The sequence below is a fragment of the Hipposideros armiger genome, unplaced genomic scaffold (genome assembly GCF_001890085.2).
Source record: "Hipposideros armiger isolate ML-2016 unplaced genomic scaffold, ASM189008v1 scaffold_10, whole genome shotgun sequence".
NCBI classification, from domain to species: Eukaryota; Metazoa; Chordata; class Mammalia; order Chiroptera; family Hipposideridae; genus Hipposideros; species Hipposideros armiger.
In genome coordinates, this window is record NW_017731360.1 from 8,791,140 (window position 1) to 8,809,544 (window position 18,405).

The 18,405-nt window shown below is 35.3% G+C and overlaps 1 protein-coding gene across 22 annotated transcripts in view; it reads right to left on the bottom strand.

Moving 5' to 3' along the window:
* EPB41 (erythrocyte membrane protein band 4.1) overlaps window positions 1-18,405 on the bottom strand; it is a 189,670-nt gene that overhangs the window by 71,743 nt on the left and 99,522 nt on the right. For all 22 annotated transcript variants that reach the window (XM_019660422.1, XM_019660270.1, XM_019660309.1 and 19 more), the window contains exons 5-7: window positions 14,667-14,709; window positions 6,979-7,054; window positions 4,421-4,639 (exon numbers count right to left, since the gene is read on the bottom strand). In XM_019660422.1, coding sequence (XP_019515967.1) covers window positions 4,421-4,639; window positions 6,979-7,054; window positions 14,667-14,709 — 338 coding nt within the window. The remainder of the gene's footprint in view (window positions 1-4,420; window positions 4,640-6,978; window positions 7,055-14,666; window positions 14,710-18,405) is intronic.

Genomic DNA, 18,405 nt, shown 5'->3' on the forward strand with positions numbered 1-18,405 from the left:
AAAAAAAAAATTCCATTTGGCTTTCTATTTGTGAGAGTTATCAACCTTCCCAAAAAGGAGTAAATAACTTCCAAGATGACAGATCTCTAAATTTTCTACTCATGGAGACCCATTATTGCTCAATTTCTATCCATACACCAAACAGACATCAACTGGACCATATCCATCTGTCCTCTAATATCATTCACCTTTTGGGGTTTAAATTAATTGCTACATTCCAAAGAATGGTTCTCTAATCCCAGACTCACATGCATCACTTATAAAATAGGAATTAGAATTATTATTATTCTAGCAAACATTTGAATCCTCCCTACATACTAACCATTGTGCTAACCACTTTACATGAATTTTCTTATTTAACAATCACAAAATTCACATTATCACCTTCATTTTTCAGACGAGAAAACTGAAGCTTAGAGTGCTTAAGTAACTTACTAAGAGTCATAAAGCTAACGAGGAATGGTGTCTGAATTCAAAGTAAGACAGACTGACTCCAGAGCCCAACTCGTTTATTACCTAACTCAGTGGCTCTCAAATTTTTTTACCTCAGTATCCCTTCACTCTCTTAACAATTACTGAGGGCTCCAAAAAGCTTTTCTTTATGTGGGTTATTTCTATCAATATTTACTATATTAGAAATTAAAACTAAGAAAAATTTAAAATCTTTATTAAATCTTTAAATAATAAACTCATATTTTAACATAACTATTTTGTACAAAAAAACAACATTTTCCCAAAATGTAGTAAAAAAGGGACACTGTTTCACATATTTACAATTTTTTAAAGTCTGGCTTACAAGACAGCTGGATTCTCCTATCTGCTTCTGCACAATCTGCTGCAGTATGTTGACTTTGTCATAATACATGAATAAATCTGATCTCACACAGAAAAGGAAGGATTGATAATTAAAACTATTCTTCTTTGATACTACACCAAAACTCAACAAAGGCAGTTTCTTGAAGGTTAGTTGCAATGTGAAATCTGAAAATATATCAATGAACTTTTATACTGTGTTACATTAAAATCCATTGGTCTGGGGTGGCAGGTTAGCTCAGCTGGTAAGAGTACAGTGCTCACAACACCAAGGCTGCCAGTTTGATCCCCACCTGGGCCACTGAGCTGCACCCTCCACAACTAGATTGAAACAACTACTTGACTTGGAGTTGACGGGTCCTGGAAAAACACACTGTTCCCCAATTAAAAAAAATCCATTGGTCTATTGTGCATTTTAAATGGACCTTTTTTTACCCATGCATGATTTACATCATGTATTTCATATCTGAAAAATATTGGTTCACTGAGTAATGCAAGTCTTCCAAATGTTCACACATCTCATCATACAATATATTAAAAAAAAATCACATTCATTAAAATCATCACAACTTCATCAGAAAAAGTCTTTAAGTGTTTGGAACCTGTCAAGATGATGCTGGCAAATATGAGTTTTCCAAAATTCTAATTCTCACTTGAAAGCTTGAATTTTGTCATTAGTAACAAATACTGTCAGTTGTTCACTAACACTAAAAGTACTGGCTCACTTAATTGTTGAGAAAATATCTGCCAAATAACCAAGTCTGAATAATCATAATTAGTCCTTTTTTTTTTTCAAGTAAAAATGGTGTTCATAAAAAAGGTGGCTACGGGCCGGCTGAGTGGCATTGGTTAAGAGTTGGTTTGGGACGCCAGCTCTGAGCAGCATGGCCCTGGTTCGGATCCCACATGAGGGCCAGTGACACTGCGCCCTGTACAGCTAAGATGGTGAACAACAGCTCGACCTGGAGCTGGGCTGCCATGAGTCGCCAGCGACAGCGTAGGCTGCAGTAGGGCTGGCCGGTAGTGAGCGTGAGCTTTCGTGAGCTGCCAGGAGCAGCTGTGAGCAGCCATCCACTGACCGGCGAGCGACTGCCTCACCCAGGAAGAGCACAATGATAATACCAATATGGGCCAGTGAAGCTACGTCCTCCACTACTAGACTAAAGAACAAAAGGACAGCAACTTGTCTGTTCCCCTCCCCCAATTCCCCAATAAAATCTTTTTAGAAAAAAAAGGTGGCTAATTCAGCTCACAACTCAAAAGAATTACATGGGTGCTTTCTTCAAGACAACAGTTATACTTAAGCATGAAGGTGCAGCAGAAGTACTTCATGTGTACGTCCCGTTTAATCACACACAATATTAAATAGGAATGTATTTACAATGTAATAAAATTAATACTTTTTACTGCTTCGTCAAGAAAACTTCTAAGTGAGCTGGCCCTTTTAATTTTATTTTCAATTGCAAGTTGAAAAATAAAAGTGCATGCTGGTAAAAAATATAATGACTACTAATACAGTTTGGTGTCACTGTTTTGATTTGTGTTCCACCCATTTCAACACAGTGAAAAAGGCAAATAGCATCTTAGTATTATTATGAAAATAATTTTGACCTCATGGATCCCTCAAAAAAAATCGGGAAGACCACCAGGGGTCTGTAAATCCCTTTGAGAACCACCACCTAAAAGGCAGCTATAAAGATGAAATGTGATATTGTACATAAACTGCTTAGCGTAGTATCTGGCACTTAATAATAGATATACAATAATTAACTGCTTATAATTATTATGATGACTGGGTAACAATGCTACAAAGAAGAGTCAAGCATTGGATGAGAGTCTAGAAAGTCTTCCCAAACCTGAGATTCTCTTATGATCAAATAACCATTAAAAGAATCATCAAAGATAGATTTAAGGTATATATCACAATCTGACACGACTATTTTCTGCTGTTTGGCTCCAAAGCAGCAGTAAAATAATTTTGTTTACTATTTTACTGATTGCCCAAAGATTATACTACCAATAATAAAAAATTTTTTTAAATTATTAGAAAATAAACATTCCACTACAATTCTGACATTCTAACATATCAAATTATTTTGACTGTTTGCTTCCACTATTTTTGTATGTATATATGTGTATGTATATAAATTTTTAGAGTCATAATCAGAATATAAATAAAAGTGTTTAAGGACAATGTAACACCCTTAAGTCACAATCATCAGCAAGTTGAAAATTGTATATTTAGTGGTCCTAGATATCAGTATACAGTTCTCTTTGAAAACAGTGTGACCCCATGAAAGTAGGGTGATTCTTATAAGGCTATTGTTATGTAGGTTGTGGACTTTAAAGCTCTTATGGTTCTCAAAGCTGATGTACTGGAACCTACAGGGGCAATAAGGCAACCAGAATTGGGATGCCTTGAGTTAAAGCTCTCTTATTAGAAGCATCTCAATCCATGCAATCCTATTGTAACCACTCTAAGGAAAATAACATTGCTCAAAGTCTAGACAGTATACTTGTTACTACCATGTAAAGCCTGCTAAAACCATTCTGGATTTCTCAGCAGTGGAACATTGCAACGTAACTCATGCTAACATAACTCAGGGTTCTAACTCAAGGCCAAGATCAGACATTCACCTTAATGGCCTAAGGCAGTTTGTAAAATTTAGCTATAGCAAGTCACTCAAATAACAATGGAATAATTGGTAGGAAGAAACACATTATTCTGGCACTTGTGTTACGTTTTTCCACACATTATCTGTTCTAATCCTATCCACCGCCCTATTTTCTCTGAGGTAATGATCTCTATCAGACATATAAAATACCTGAGGCTCAGAGAAATTAAGTGAATTACCCAATGCCATAAGGCCAGAACCATGTAGAGCCAAGAATTCAGCCCAGCTCAGTCTAACTATAAGCTCTTGCTCCTGATCACTGTGTTACGATACCTCCCAACATTACCAATTATTTCCAGGGAAAAAAGCAGTGAATTCAATAAAGACTTAAAAAAATATATCTTCAGAGGTTTCGTGGGCCCTTTGAAGTCCATCAGTGTACATAGACCCCAAGTTAAGAACCCTGCGCTAAGGATCTCAGAGCGCTTGACACAGCGTAAGTTTAACAATCTGAAAAAAGGTTAAGACAATAATAATAATAGCTACACTTATTGAACACCTACTATGTGCCAGACACTATGCTTAGTGCTTTGCATATGTTAACCTCATTTCGTTTTCTCCTACAATGCAACACCTATTACTCTGATGAGAAAACCAAGATTCAGAGGGTTTAAATGATTTTCCAAGGGCCGGCCGAGTGGCTCAGTTGGTTAAGAGCTCGCTCAAGAGTTTGAGCTCTGAGCAACAGCGGTTCGATGCCCGGCCCGAGCTGAGCTGCCGCTAAGCTGCCAATAGGTAGCAGGATGGCTCAGCTAAAAAAAAAAAAAAAAAAAAAAAAAGATTTTCCCAAAGAATTGGGAGGGAACTGAGCTCATGCTGACTCCTTCTGTGGCACCAGTTTCTACTAAGTCAAACACCAAATCAATCCCAGGGTCAAGGTTTAAACTTACTGCCAAAATAAACACAGAACAAACCCCTGGAGACATATTTACCTGTATGACTTATGCAGTTCCATGACCTTCTCTTCAAGTTCCTTGGTCTGATTTGGGGCCAGTTTAAAATCACTAACATAATCCGCACCATGGAGTTCTGGGTCATAGTCTCCCAGCTCAGACTGGATGGTATAAGAGCCTAATAATGCTAAGGTTGCAAAGGAACAGGGCAGGCGTCCTGCAATGATGTCCTGCCGAAGCTGAAGACATAAATAGTATCTATAGCCAAAAGAGAAAAGATGTTACCATGTCAGCAACAACAACAACAACAACAACAAATATATATATAAAGAAAAATGAAGAAAAGGGGAGAGAGAGGAAGGGGAGGAGAGAGAAAAAAAGAGTGATTAAATACATATGAGACAATATTAATAACTGTTCGATCTAGATAGAGGGTATATGGTTGTTCACTGTACTGTTATTTTTTCTTTCCTATTGTTTGAAATTTTTCCCTATAAAAAGTTTTTTTAAAAACCATATGTTGGACTCATAGTTAGAAAGCAGTTTAGAAAGAGAAGAGGGAAAGTTGGGAAAAATCTGAAGAAGGTAAAGAAACTAATATTTTGTTGAGCGCACTAAGAACCATATATACATATATTGTATCATTTAACCACAAAAGAACTTGCGAGGAGGGACCATTGCCAGATTACAGATGAGGAGTCAGCATCAAAGGGTAAGCTTGTTCAATGTTAGATAGTAATAAAGGCTGTTTGGCTCTAAAATTGGGCCCTTTCTTTTCTATCACACTGCTTTGCCGAATGTGTAGATACTGCTCTTCATATACAAAGATGACATTATTGATACATTTTCACTAGGATATGAACATTTTTCGGTGTGTTTTTCCTCCAAGATGGGCTTAAGTTGCATATAGCTTTCACACACTATCATCTTGGAAGACTGATTCCAGCTCTGTGCTAACTGTTAGGAATTCAGAAAAACAGTTCAGTCCAACAAACGAACTGCATGCCCCTACATGTGTTCTCTCTGTCGGTATAACATTCACACGTATGACCCTGACCTCCTAGCACTTGTTCTGACTGAGTTGACCTGTTCAGGCTATTTTACCAAATAGCTGGGAGATATGATTAAATTGAAAATTCCTACATTAATTAGAATCATATCCTTGCTTTGACCACAAGATGTTGAATAACATATGTATCAGCAATCATTTTTGCTACCTGTATTTAGTCACTACATATATATTTTAAAAAAGAGCAATGCCAACCAAGTCACAAGCTCCTCTAAAATGCAGATAATTAACAAAGACTTTTAGGGATTTGTTTTATTGTATATATGATAAACCTCGATGGAGAAAAATACAAGTAAGTAGCAACTCTAAGAGTCAAATATTACCTGTGAAAAAGAAATAACCAAAATAATTTTTCAGGCAGAGCTATAGCATCTCAGCTTCAAGAATGTACTACATATAACTAGATAAAGAATAATTTTTAAAAATGTCATAGCCATTTCAGAGTACTTAACAATCAGACCTTTAAAGGGTCTCAGGCTATTCTCTTATTTGAGAGAGATGAAAACTGAAGCCCAGAAATGTGTATTTGTCTGAAATCAAATAATTGACAGCAAAAACAGAAGGAGAAAGCAGTTTCTCAACAACTAACAGTTCAATTTCACAAACATTTGCCAAGCATCTACTATGTATAAGGCTCCAAGCAAAATGCTATGGATATAAACATGTAGTAATACTTTTTATAATACACTGCTTTTCCATTTTCTCTTTCTGTTAATATTCATATAGAATCCAATGAAGGCCACTTTCTTTTTTTTTATGATTAAAATTTATTGGGGTGACAACTGTCAACAGAGCTACATAGGTTTCAAATGTACAAGTCTATAATACATCATCTATATATCACATTGTGTGTTCACCACCCAGAGTCCGTTCTCCTTCCATCACCATATATTTCACCCCCTTTGCCCTCTTCTACCACCCCTCTCCCCCCTTACCCTCTGGTAACTACTAAACTGTTGTCTGTGTCTATAGTTTTTGTTTCTTTATTTGTTTGTCTTGTTCTAAAGGCCACTTTCTTAACAGAAATCAGTAAGCTGTTTTTAAAGAGTATAAGAGTTATTTCATAAATTAAGCGAGCTCAAAAATTACTGAGGGAGGTTTAGTTCATGATGATCATGTATCTAACCATACACTTCAAAAGGGAAATAGGAAGAAATAGTAACACTGAGACTTCAGCTTTTTTGATCCTTATCAAAGACATGGTGGAAAAGGAGTATTAAAAAAAGCAAACAAAACAGCTATTTTGCCACTATATTTGTGTCTTGCCCTTTGGAGGTGGAGTAATTTGTAGGTGCCTTGTTCACAGCTTGGCATAATACCCGTGATAAGCAAGGTTAATTCCCCTGCCAATTTCCTCCAGGCAACACACGAGGTTTTTAGGCTCACTTATTTGTAAGCCTGATCAAAAACTTTCTATCTTAGGTTTAATGTAGCTCATCATTGTTCTTTAATTCTGAAAAGAGAAATTCCCAGAGCTTATGATAGTGAGGATTACTTATTACATATTTAACTATTATGAATTATTTACCTGGTTATATCTTCTGTTAACTGTGCTGGGTCAGGTGGATAAAACTTTACATTAAATGTGAAATTCCAAGGGACACCTGTAAAAATAAACACAAGAGAGTTTTATGTTTATGCCTAACTTTTTGATTGTTAGAAATACTTAAAAATATACAAATTTTTCTTTTTTCTTGAGGTTTTAATATTTTCATGCATTGTGAATGAAATACTATCTTTATTTTTAAAAGAAAAAGAAGTTGTTTAGACACCACTTAAGAGGTAGAATTAGAGATCTCATTATTTTTTCTAACCTGACTTAATACAATAGTTTTTGGGGTTTTTTTTTTACAAAGAACTAAAGCTATATAGGCAAAATAACACGAAGGAAGCCATCCTATACATCAACACGTTTCTAGGAATGGTTTTCAAAATGTGATCTATATACCACTCCGGGTCCCCATTTGAGTGATCCATGAATGTTCTCTTTTGGTGTTGTCATTATTTATTTGTGATATCTCTCCATACAGGCATACCTCATTTTATTGCACTTCGCTTTATAGCGTGTTGCAGATACTGTTTTTTTTTTCTTTTTGACAAATTGATGGTTTGTGGCAACCCTGCATCCAGCAAGTCTATAGGCACCATTTTTCCAACAGGCTCATATTATAGTGAGCATTTTTTAGCAAAAAAGTACTTTTAATTAAGGTATATTGTTTTCTTAGACATAATGCTATTGCACATGCAATACACTACACTATAGTGTAAACATAACTTTTATATGCACTGGGAGACTTTGTGTGACTCAGTTATTGCGATATTTGCTTTATTGCAATGGTCTGAAACAAAATAGGCAATATCTCCAAGGTATGCCTGTATTATCTCATATAACCAAAAGAATTCTTCCATTAATATGGGTGAGATTAGGAGATTATTTTAGAAATGAGAAGAAAAAGGTAATATAGGTGGCCTTTAGAAACTATAGCTCTAATGAAAATATTTTAAGTATGAAAACTACAAGAGTTCAACCCTAAAACTTATACAAGTGTGTCATGTATTTATTTAATCTACAATGAAAATCAGAGGTTAGGAGTAAAAGTTAAATGGAGAATGCCTTTCAATTTTCCAGTTAAGTGCTATCTTTCAGGGTTTTTCTAACATGACTGTTGGCTTCCCAAAGAGTAGGGCCTAATCTCAGGCAAAAGGAAGTATGGGGACTGGCCAAGTGGCGCAGTTGGTTAGAGCGCAAGCTCTGAGCAACAGGGTCACCCCGGTTTGATTTCCACATGGGCCAGTGAGCTGCGCCTGAGCTGAGCTGCCACTGAGCTGCCAACAGGTGGCAGGATGGCTCAGCTGGTGAGAGCGTGTGGTCTTAACAACAAGGTTGCTGGTTCCACTCCCGCATGGGATGGTGGGCTGTGCCCCGCGCAACTAGATTGAAAGCGGCAACTGGACTTGGAGCAGAGTTTGCGCCCTCCACAACTAAGATTGACGGCAATTTGACTTGGAGCTGATGGGTCCTGGAAAAACACAATGTTCCCCTTCCCCGATTCCCCAACACTGTTCCCTTCCCCCACAATTCACCAATAAAATCTTAAAAAAAAAAAGTAAGTATGATTGATTATAATGCTAAGAGTTGCCATTTTGTTCAGTACTTATTGCATGCCAGGCACTAAGCTAGCCCTCTTATATATGTGTACATTTACTCATTTAATCCTCACAGAAACCCAAGGAGGTAGGTACGACTGTTGATTTATTTTATATATGAAGTAACAGAGGCTTAGGAAAGTGCATAGCCCATGAATCCAGGGTTCTTTTACTCCAAATCTTATGCTTTTAACCACTGGACTTTACTATCCTACTACAAACATCTATATTTCAAACATTGGTCTGTTTTGCGTCCATGGTGTTTCGTCTCCAAATATCACATTTATGGCTAACAGTTGGCAATGACAATATGCAAATTAAAATTTGAAGTAGTTTGAACATCTTAATCAATATGTAGTTTGAAGCATATTAAAATATTTAATATAGAATTGTTGGAAATGTTTGATATTTTCCTCCCACCTTAGAGCTAAAAGGCAAATTCCAGACAATATAACAAAGTTGTCTCAAATCTAACCAATCCTAATTATCTACCATCAACCCAGTTCTAACGCTTTATATCCCAAAAACTTCAAATGGAACTTAGATCAAAAAAAGGAGGGGATGAGCAGGCAGTATTTACAGTTTAAATACTGTAAGATAAAAACACCATCTGTTGTTTTACTTTCTGATATGATAAAATCACATGAATCTAGCTGTTGTTAATTTATAGCTCCCATTACAAACATAAAAAAAGGTGACTTCTATACTACCTATAAAAATATTTGGCTAGAGCAAATCAATGTGAAAAACAAGATAGGCAAAAGAATGTTTAATATATGTGAATTCAGCATTTAAGAACCTTAAACATAAATTTCATAACATATAACATATTTATGTTATGCTCATAACATATATAAAATGGCAATTTTTTAATTGTATAGGAAGAATAACATTAAGGAAATCAAGTAAGCAATAGTTTATAAAGTGTGGTTTTGTTTCCCTTTGAACTCTGTGTTAAGTAACTGATCTAAAAAGATAACACCCAGGGTTGGAGGGCGGAATAAGCACTTTCATCTATTGCCAATGTGAGTGTAAACTGCAAAACTATGGAGAATAATTTGATAATACCTTTCAAAACGTAAAATGCACACATACCATCTCACCTAGCAACTCCAATTCCATAAATGTATCTAAATAACTTAAATGTGGTCACTATTATATAAGAAACTTTATAATAGCAAATGTCTGGAAATAACCTAAATATATGTACTATTTAGCAAGAGAAGATACATCTCCAAGATATACTGTTAAGTGAAAAAAATCAAGGCAAAGAATAGTACAGATGGAAAGCAACTGTGAAAGTTGGGGGTAGAAAAAAGGTATGACTGTATATACATAGACTATCCCTATAAGGATATACAATAAACCAGTTACAGTGGTTGGGAAACTAGAAGGGGAACACCTGGGAAATGAAACTAAGAGGCTAGGGGAAAACGGATGAGAGGGAGACCAGGTTCACTATATGCTTTTATACCATTTGAACTTTGTACATATACTACTGATTAAACACACACACACACACACACACACACACACACACACAGGTATATATATAATTTTTTTAAAGGATAATCTTTGTCTCCTCCCACTAAATTGCAAATACCTAAGGACAAGAGTTTTTTTCTGTCTTATTTGATGTATATCCCTAATGCCTGAAACAGAGCTTGGCATGTCACACATGGATGCTGAAGAAATACTTATTGAATGAATGAATGAAATACAGTAATTGATCTCACAGAACTGTTGTGAAGGTTATACGAGAATGCTACAGCTTCGCACACACAAAAAAAATTTTTTTAGAAAGAATTGGACAAAAGAAGGATAACAGGTTCTAGTATATTAAAATTATTTATTTATTCATTAATCCAGATCCCCCGTGACCTCAAGTTACTAGGCCTAATCAAATGAAAACATGAAAAACAAAACAAACAAAAACCTCTGTATTCCAGTTGTATTTTTCCTCTCCATTTAACCCAAAATAAGATAGTTTAACTGAGTTAACAATAATCACATCTAGAGATGTCCCCCAAATTAACTCTTTTACTTTTGTTAACAGCAATTGTAAGAAGAGGAACCCAAACTTTCAGTTCCTATTCTTTTCCATGCAAAAGATACAAGTTTGGCATACATTTAAAGAAGTTATCTAATTTCATTGCATACAAGGTCAGGGTTAAATGCAATAGAGATGTTCAAAGGGTTAATCAGTTGAAATACAAAAAAATATTAAAGTTAAGCTTCAGTCAGCGACCATTTCTAGAATATGATACATATAGTTAATAATACCTTATAGAGAACGTTTAGTGAAATTTAAAAAATGGTGGCTAGAAAGCTCTCAAATTTTTTAACGTTAAAATTTTTGCCTCTAAATCAGCAACACTTCAATGACATTCCTGCGAAAAGTGTATAACCTGAAGATTCATGTACTACAAGGAAACATCAAACAAATATCAGAATGACCATTTATAAAATAATCGGTCTGGGCTCTTCAAAACTATCAATGTTATGAAATACTTTAAAGAACTGTTCTAAAAAAGGGAAAACTAAAGAGATTTGACCACTAACTGCAAGTATCACCTTGGACTTTCTTTTCTATGAAGGATATTATTAGGACAACTGACAAAGTCTATAGGTTAGAGTACTGTTTCAGTGTTAATTTCCGGCTTTTATAACTGTATTATAGTTATGTAAGAAACCATATATTAAGAAATCAATTCTTAGTTTTTAGGATATGCAAACTAAAGTTCATAACTACAACTTACTCTGCGTTTTTTTGAGGTGAAATTCATATACTAGCCGTTTTAAAGCCTACAATTCAGTAGGCTTTTCATTGTACAATTCAGTGGCATTGAGTACATTCACAACGTTGTAAAACCATCACCTCTATCTAGTTTCAAACATTTTCATCACCCACAAAGGAGACTCTGTATCCATTAAGCACTCACTCCCTCAGCAACCCCAGCTTCTGGCAACCTCTAATCGGCTTTGTTTCTAGGGATCTACCTAGTCTGGATATTTCAGATAAGTGGCATCATATAATATGTGGCCTTTTATGTCTGGCTTCTTTCATTTAATAGAATATTTTTGAGTTTCATCTGTGCTTAGCAGTTATCAGTGCCTCATTCCTTTTTAAGGCTGAATAATATTCCATTGTATGGCTATATCATATTTTGTTTATCCTTTGATAGGCATTTGAGTTGTTTTCCCCTTTTGGCTATTGTAAATGGTGCTGCTATGATGCAACTTACTCTTAAATGTTTCAGAAAAAAAGGACCCGTGTGTGTGTTTCTCTGTGTGTGTGTGTGTGTGTGTGTGTGTGTGTGTGTGTGTGTGTGTGTGTGTAGATGAAGGGAAGGAAGATAAAGCAAACATAACAAAATATTAACATTTGAGGAATCTGGGTGGAGGGTATCCAGGAATTCTTTGTTCTATTCTTTCAAATTTTCTGTTAAGTCTGAAATTATGTCCAATTTTTTCCTCTAAATTAATAATTGAAAAAAATTCCTGCCTCTGAGACTACAGGAAACCAGGAGCTCTCATATACCATTAGTGAGGATATAAATTGTTACAATCAATTTAAAGGAGAACAATTTGGCAATATCTAGAAAAACTAAAATTAAACATACCCTATAATTTAGCAATTCCAGGTATATACCCTAAGTCAGTGTTTAAACTGTGGATCATGAGCCATTATGAAATCCACTTAGTGGGTCAAAATCAGCATTTAAAAAAATGAAACAGAACACAAAAGAAAAAAATCAGAATATAACACTCATGGTGGAGGTTAGAATTGTTTTATGACAAAAGAAAAAATAAACAAATGAGACTACATCAAACTAAAAAGTTTTGCACAGCAAAGAAAACCATCAACAAAATGAAAAGACAGCCTACTGAATGGGAAAAAAAACAATAAAAACCCCACAAAACCTAGGAGTAAATTTAACCAAGGAGGTAAAAGAGATTAACTCAAAATATCCATCAATAAGACTGGCTAAATATATTATGCTACAACTATATAATCATTTAAAATAATTTTAATGGAATGAAATAAAATTATATATGTTGATATGAAGAGTCCTCCAAATTATGTTTTAAAAGATTGGTTTCATATCTATATTAAACATATATAAAATATATATTAAAATTATTTATATTAAAATATACATACAAAAATATGTACATGTTGAATGCATGTTTATATTAAAACACATGTAAATATATATTTATGTTAAAATACATGTGCACACATGTGTGCATGTGTCTAGATACAACTCGGAACATCTCTGGAAAAAACATAAGAAATTAGTTCAGAGACAGAGGTAGAGGGAGATGTACCTTGTACTATATTCATCTGTATCTTTTAATTTTATATTATACATTTATATCACCTATTTTAAAAATTAATGTAAAAAACTACATATAGCATATGTAATACATATATAATAAAATACATAATACATAACAATGTGTAGTATAATTGTATTTTTGAAAGGCAAAACCTATATATAATATGCCTAGAAAAAAATCTTACATATTATACCAATTTAACAATGATTAAATCTGGTGGACAGAATTTAGGAGCCTTTTACTTTCTCTATGATATATTTCCATAATGTTTAAAATTTTCACAATGGCTATATATTACTTGCACAATAAAAAACATTTTTAAAAAACCAAAGCCTTTGCAATAGATAAACGTCAATCTTCTCTCTGGCTTAATGAATTGTTTACATTTTGATTCCCTATCAAAGTTTGTGTCAGGGACACAGTGTTTCATTCCTTTGTTGAAGGAAGGGTTTTTACTATGTTGTAAATTTTTAAAAACAGGATACTTAGCAAGTTATATATATATATATATATATATATATATAGAGAGAGAGAGAGAGAGAGAGAGAGAGAGAGAGAGAGAGAGAGAATCAGGAAGATAATCTACTAGATATTCTTTACTCATCATAAACACTTTTAACTTTTGTTCCCAAATAATTTTTTCCTGAGTAATATTGAATATTAAAAGTATTTTCACTGACAGGGGCTAGGGAGCTCTATTTTTCTTGTCATGTCTCAAATATTCTGAATATTTTTTTTTTGCTGACTTGCATTTTAAAACAAGATTTTATGGGCAGGGAGCAAATAGGGAGAGTTGCCAGTCCAAAGGAGGATTTTGGTTTTTTTCTGTCTTAAGAAATATAAATTACAAATAGTGTCTAAAGGAAACATTTCACCATAATAGAAGTGTTTTCTTTTAAGAAATAAGTGAAAAATAAAATTTGTTTTCAGGTGATAGTTAAAATGAATTAATCATGACAAATAACATCTATTGCAGTTCCTAGAAGTTTCCTTAAAAGAAACTAAACTATAAAGATGTATAGTCATAAATGAGGGTGGAGAGGTTGAGTCTCTACACTTTAGCTAGCCCTTTGGGCCTAGGGCTAGAAAATACTAATCTATACTTTTTGACCTAGAAATATTTATCCCTGGACTTTAGTTGGAGCAGGGCATGCAGCAGTAATATATTCTAGAGGGTTTGAGGCTAGGAGAAAGCCACAATGTCAAAAGGGTCATTGGCAAGGAATTCTCATTCTTCTATTGTTATACTTCAGTTTGGAAGAGGACTGTAGAAAAGGGACATAAAGAAATAGAGAGGAAAACATGGAGAAGGTTAGAACGCAATAGTCCAGAACAATTTAAAAGGAATAGAATCAGGCAGCAAACTCCTAATTGACGGCTACTATAGTTTCAATCACTACCCTTTTAAGAACTGACTACCATATCATTTTCTCTTCTCATCTTTGTTCTTTTCCACCTTCTGTTTCTCTCAACTGCTCCTATCTTTCCTAACTTTGCCTAGTTGTAAAAAAAAAAAAAAAATCAAGATCTGACCTACATCTCAACAGTGTCCACCACTGCTGTATCTTTCTATTACGAAATCTCCGCCTTCCAGGGGGAGGCTTTATCTCAATTTCAAAGCCATCTGCTAGAGTCAAGATTCTAAAGTGACTCACAGCCAGAAAATGGTTGCAAGGCCTCTAACCTACTAAAAGAAAGAACTATAAAAAGGCAATATTCACTTACCACGAACCTGCTTTTTTATTTCTTTCGCAGAGTCCAGCCATGTCTGTAAAAAGAAGAAAAGGCATTCACGCAGAGCTCCAAAACATAAACAGGAGAGTACCAGAAGCAGGATTTCAGATCATCTTCAAATAGTGCCTCCAAGTCAACCCACACGTCTGATATGCTTTGCATTGATTCCACAGAGCATAGTAATTTTGAGCAGAGAAATAGGGAGCCAGACGGCCAGGCTTGAATCCAAGCTCCACTATTTCCTAGCATCTCTCTACCTCAGTTTCCTCATCTATAAAATGAGATGTTAGTCGCAGTGTGTATCTCATAGTTATTGTGAAGATTAAATAAATATATATAAAGCTATATGTCAATAATATATGTAAAGAAAGCTCTTAGTAAATAAAAAATTCTAAATAAGCATTTGTTATTTTTACTATACTTTAAGGACTAGCAGAGAGATTAGACATCACTCCGATCTTATTTTTCCCTCCAACTCTGACCTCTGGTCTTGTTCAGCTTTTCTATGTCAGCACAGCATTTGGTACCTGGTTCGTGCTCAGCTCACGTTTACTGAACGAATGACTATTTGGTCTTCCCTGACTACTCTTGCCCACACTAACCGCTGCCTTCACTGCTCCCCACCCCATGTAGAGTCTGCACACCCCTGGGGCAGAACTCCTCAACCCGTGGTGGACCACACAAAATAATGGCAACTTGAAAAGAGCCTCGCCATTAACATCTTTCATCGGCTCCTTGGGAAATGTGTCTTATTGACATAAGATACATACAGAAATACATAAAACATAAGCACAGAGATCAATACATTCTCAAAGGGAACATATAACAGCCAGCACCCCAGAAACCCCTCACGCCTCCCCCCAGCCCCTCCCCACTCCCTCCTCCAAGGTTGAAAATTAAATTTTATTGGTATTTAGACAAGAGGAGTAAGGTGTTCCCTCTTCGCCCTCTACCAACAAGGGCAAAGCACAGGTGACCATCCCATTTGTCCTTCCCAAGGAATGGGCTTGAACAACACAACCTTACATTTGATTACATACCGCTTTAACTGTGATATGAAGAGAAGTCACTACAACAGACAACAAGGACAAGAGTGAGGACTACTTTCCTTTTATCTCCCCTGCTTCGGCAATTAATACAGATGATGAAGAAACATATGTTAAAAAATACCACAACATAAAATTGTTCTCTAGTCTAAAACTAAGCAAAGGGGGTAACCTGGGTGTTCCTCCTTCATCTCTCATTAAGTTGTTGTAGGTCCAAAGGCAAGGGAAGGTTTTAAAGGCACCAACTTAAAAGTTTTGTGGAATGGAGCCTCTGAGAACCATGGTTTAGACCGTGTGCGCCAGAACTCGTAACAAAGGACTGCTTCCTACCACTTTGGAGTGAACATCTCTCACCACAGTGAGGCAACTCCATATTTTCCATTATTTTTAAGAGAAGCCTCCCAAGGTTACCTGAAGCTGCCAAGTTTCTTACAGGGATTCCATAAGCCATTCTATGACTTTGGGGCTAGAATTCCCACCAATCTGACACAGAGAGGGCAACCCCAGATTTGTGTCAATCACACGGGACCCCAAGGTATAAGCTACCCTATACAACAAATTATTACTGCTTCAGTACCTAGACTCCCAAATCAAAATATAATAAAATTCAATGTGCACAAGAATGGATACTTTTATGCTCAATTTAAATTATCCAATTCACAGCATTTTATTTAGCCAACAAATATTAAAGGAATGCCTCCATGTGCAAGGCACCACAGTTACAAAAAAGGATTTAAAAATGGCACTTGTCTTCAAGGAGCTGTCAGTCTAATGGAAGAGGTGAACAGTGAACAATCTGTTTGTTCTAGGGGTGATAGTTACTATAATAGAAATGTGTGATAGTGCCATGACAGAGCATAGAGTGCTCTTGGAGCACAGGGGACGCGCACCAAAATGGATTGGGGATAAGAGGCAGTTGGGACATGTTTTTCAAAAGAATGTTTGGGAGATCAAAATCAAGGCTTGAAGAATCAATAAGAGTGAGCCAGGCTAAAAAGAAGAGGAAGTAATTAGACAGGCACAGGGTATGAGAGAATGTGATACATGTGAGTTACTGCACGTAGCTCAACATACCTGGAGCACAGAGGTAAGGAGGAGAGGTGTAAAATGGAAAAGAACAGGAAGGGCCAGATCATGGAGGACAAAGTATTCCATGCTAAGAAACTTAGACTTTATCAAGTTCTAAGCAAGGGGGAGCTATTGAAGGATTTAAAATAGAGTGGCATGAATTTGAGGAAGCATGACTACAGACAGGGAGACCAAAAAAGAGGTTGCTGTTAAGAATTACAATTTTGGTCCAGAAGAGAATAATAGTTATGGGTACTGGTTTTGAAGTTAGGCAGTCTTGTGTTCTAATCCTGCCTCAACTTCCCCACCACTTACTAGCTGAGTAAACTTATATAAGACAATCTTTCTGAGTCTCAATTTTCTCATATATAAAATTGGGATAAAACTACGTTCCTCACAGTTATTGTGGATTAAACTATTTTATATATAGAAAGCATATATACAACAACATGGATGGACCTAGAGGGTATTATGCTAAGTGAAATAAGTCAGACAGAGAAAGATAAATACTGTATGATCTCACTTATATGTGGAGTCTAAAGAACAGAATAAATGAACACACAAAACAGAAAGAGACTCATAGATACAGAGAACAAACTTATGGTTACTAGATGGGAGAGGGGGCTACGGGGTTGGGTGAGAAAGGTAAAGGGATTAAGAAGTACAAATTGGTAGTTACAAAATAGTCATGGGATGTAAAGTACAATATGGGGAATACAGCCAATAATATTGTAATGACTATGTGTAATGTCAGATAGGTACTATACATTGGAGGGAATCACTTCATAAATTATATAAATGTCTAACCAATACACTGTATACCTGAAACTAATATAATATTGAATGTCAAGTATAAAAAAATAATCACAGAGATATAAAGTACAGCATAGGGAGTATAGTCAATAAAATTGTAACAACTATGTACAATGTAAGATGGGTAATAGACTTATTGGGGTTATTACTTTGTGAGGTATATAAATGTCTAATAAACACACAGTGATGTTGTTTTGCACACCTGAAACTAATAAAAAAGCACACAGCTTGTACTAAACAAATTATACTGATATTGATAATCAAAAGAGCCTGATGGGATAAAGTCTATGGGACAGAGAAGAAAGATATTTAGCAGCTACAATAGTCATGATTTGTGACTGAGAGTTGGTAAGGTATAATGGGAAAGGATAATTCCCAAGTTGCTGGCTTGGGCAGCTGGGTGAATGTGGTACTATTTACTGAAATAGGAAATATAGGAAAAGAAATAAATTTTCATGAAGAAGAAAAAAGATACCAAAGAACTGGAAACAACCCAAATGTCCATCAACAGTAGAATAAATAAATTATGACATATTTACATAGATATACATTTAAAGTATCTTTTGAAATATAAGTGGAACATTTCAATAGATAGCTGGATAAGCAGGTCTGACCTCCTTACGCCATATACAAGAACAAACTCAAAATGGATTAAAGACTTAAATATAAGACCTGAGACCATAAAACTCATAGAAGAAAATATATGGTCTAAATTTGCAGACATTACCCTGAGCAATATTTTTACTGATACATCCCCGCGGGCTAGGGAAGTAAAAGAAAAAATGAACATATGGGACTACATC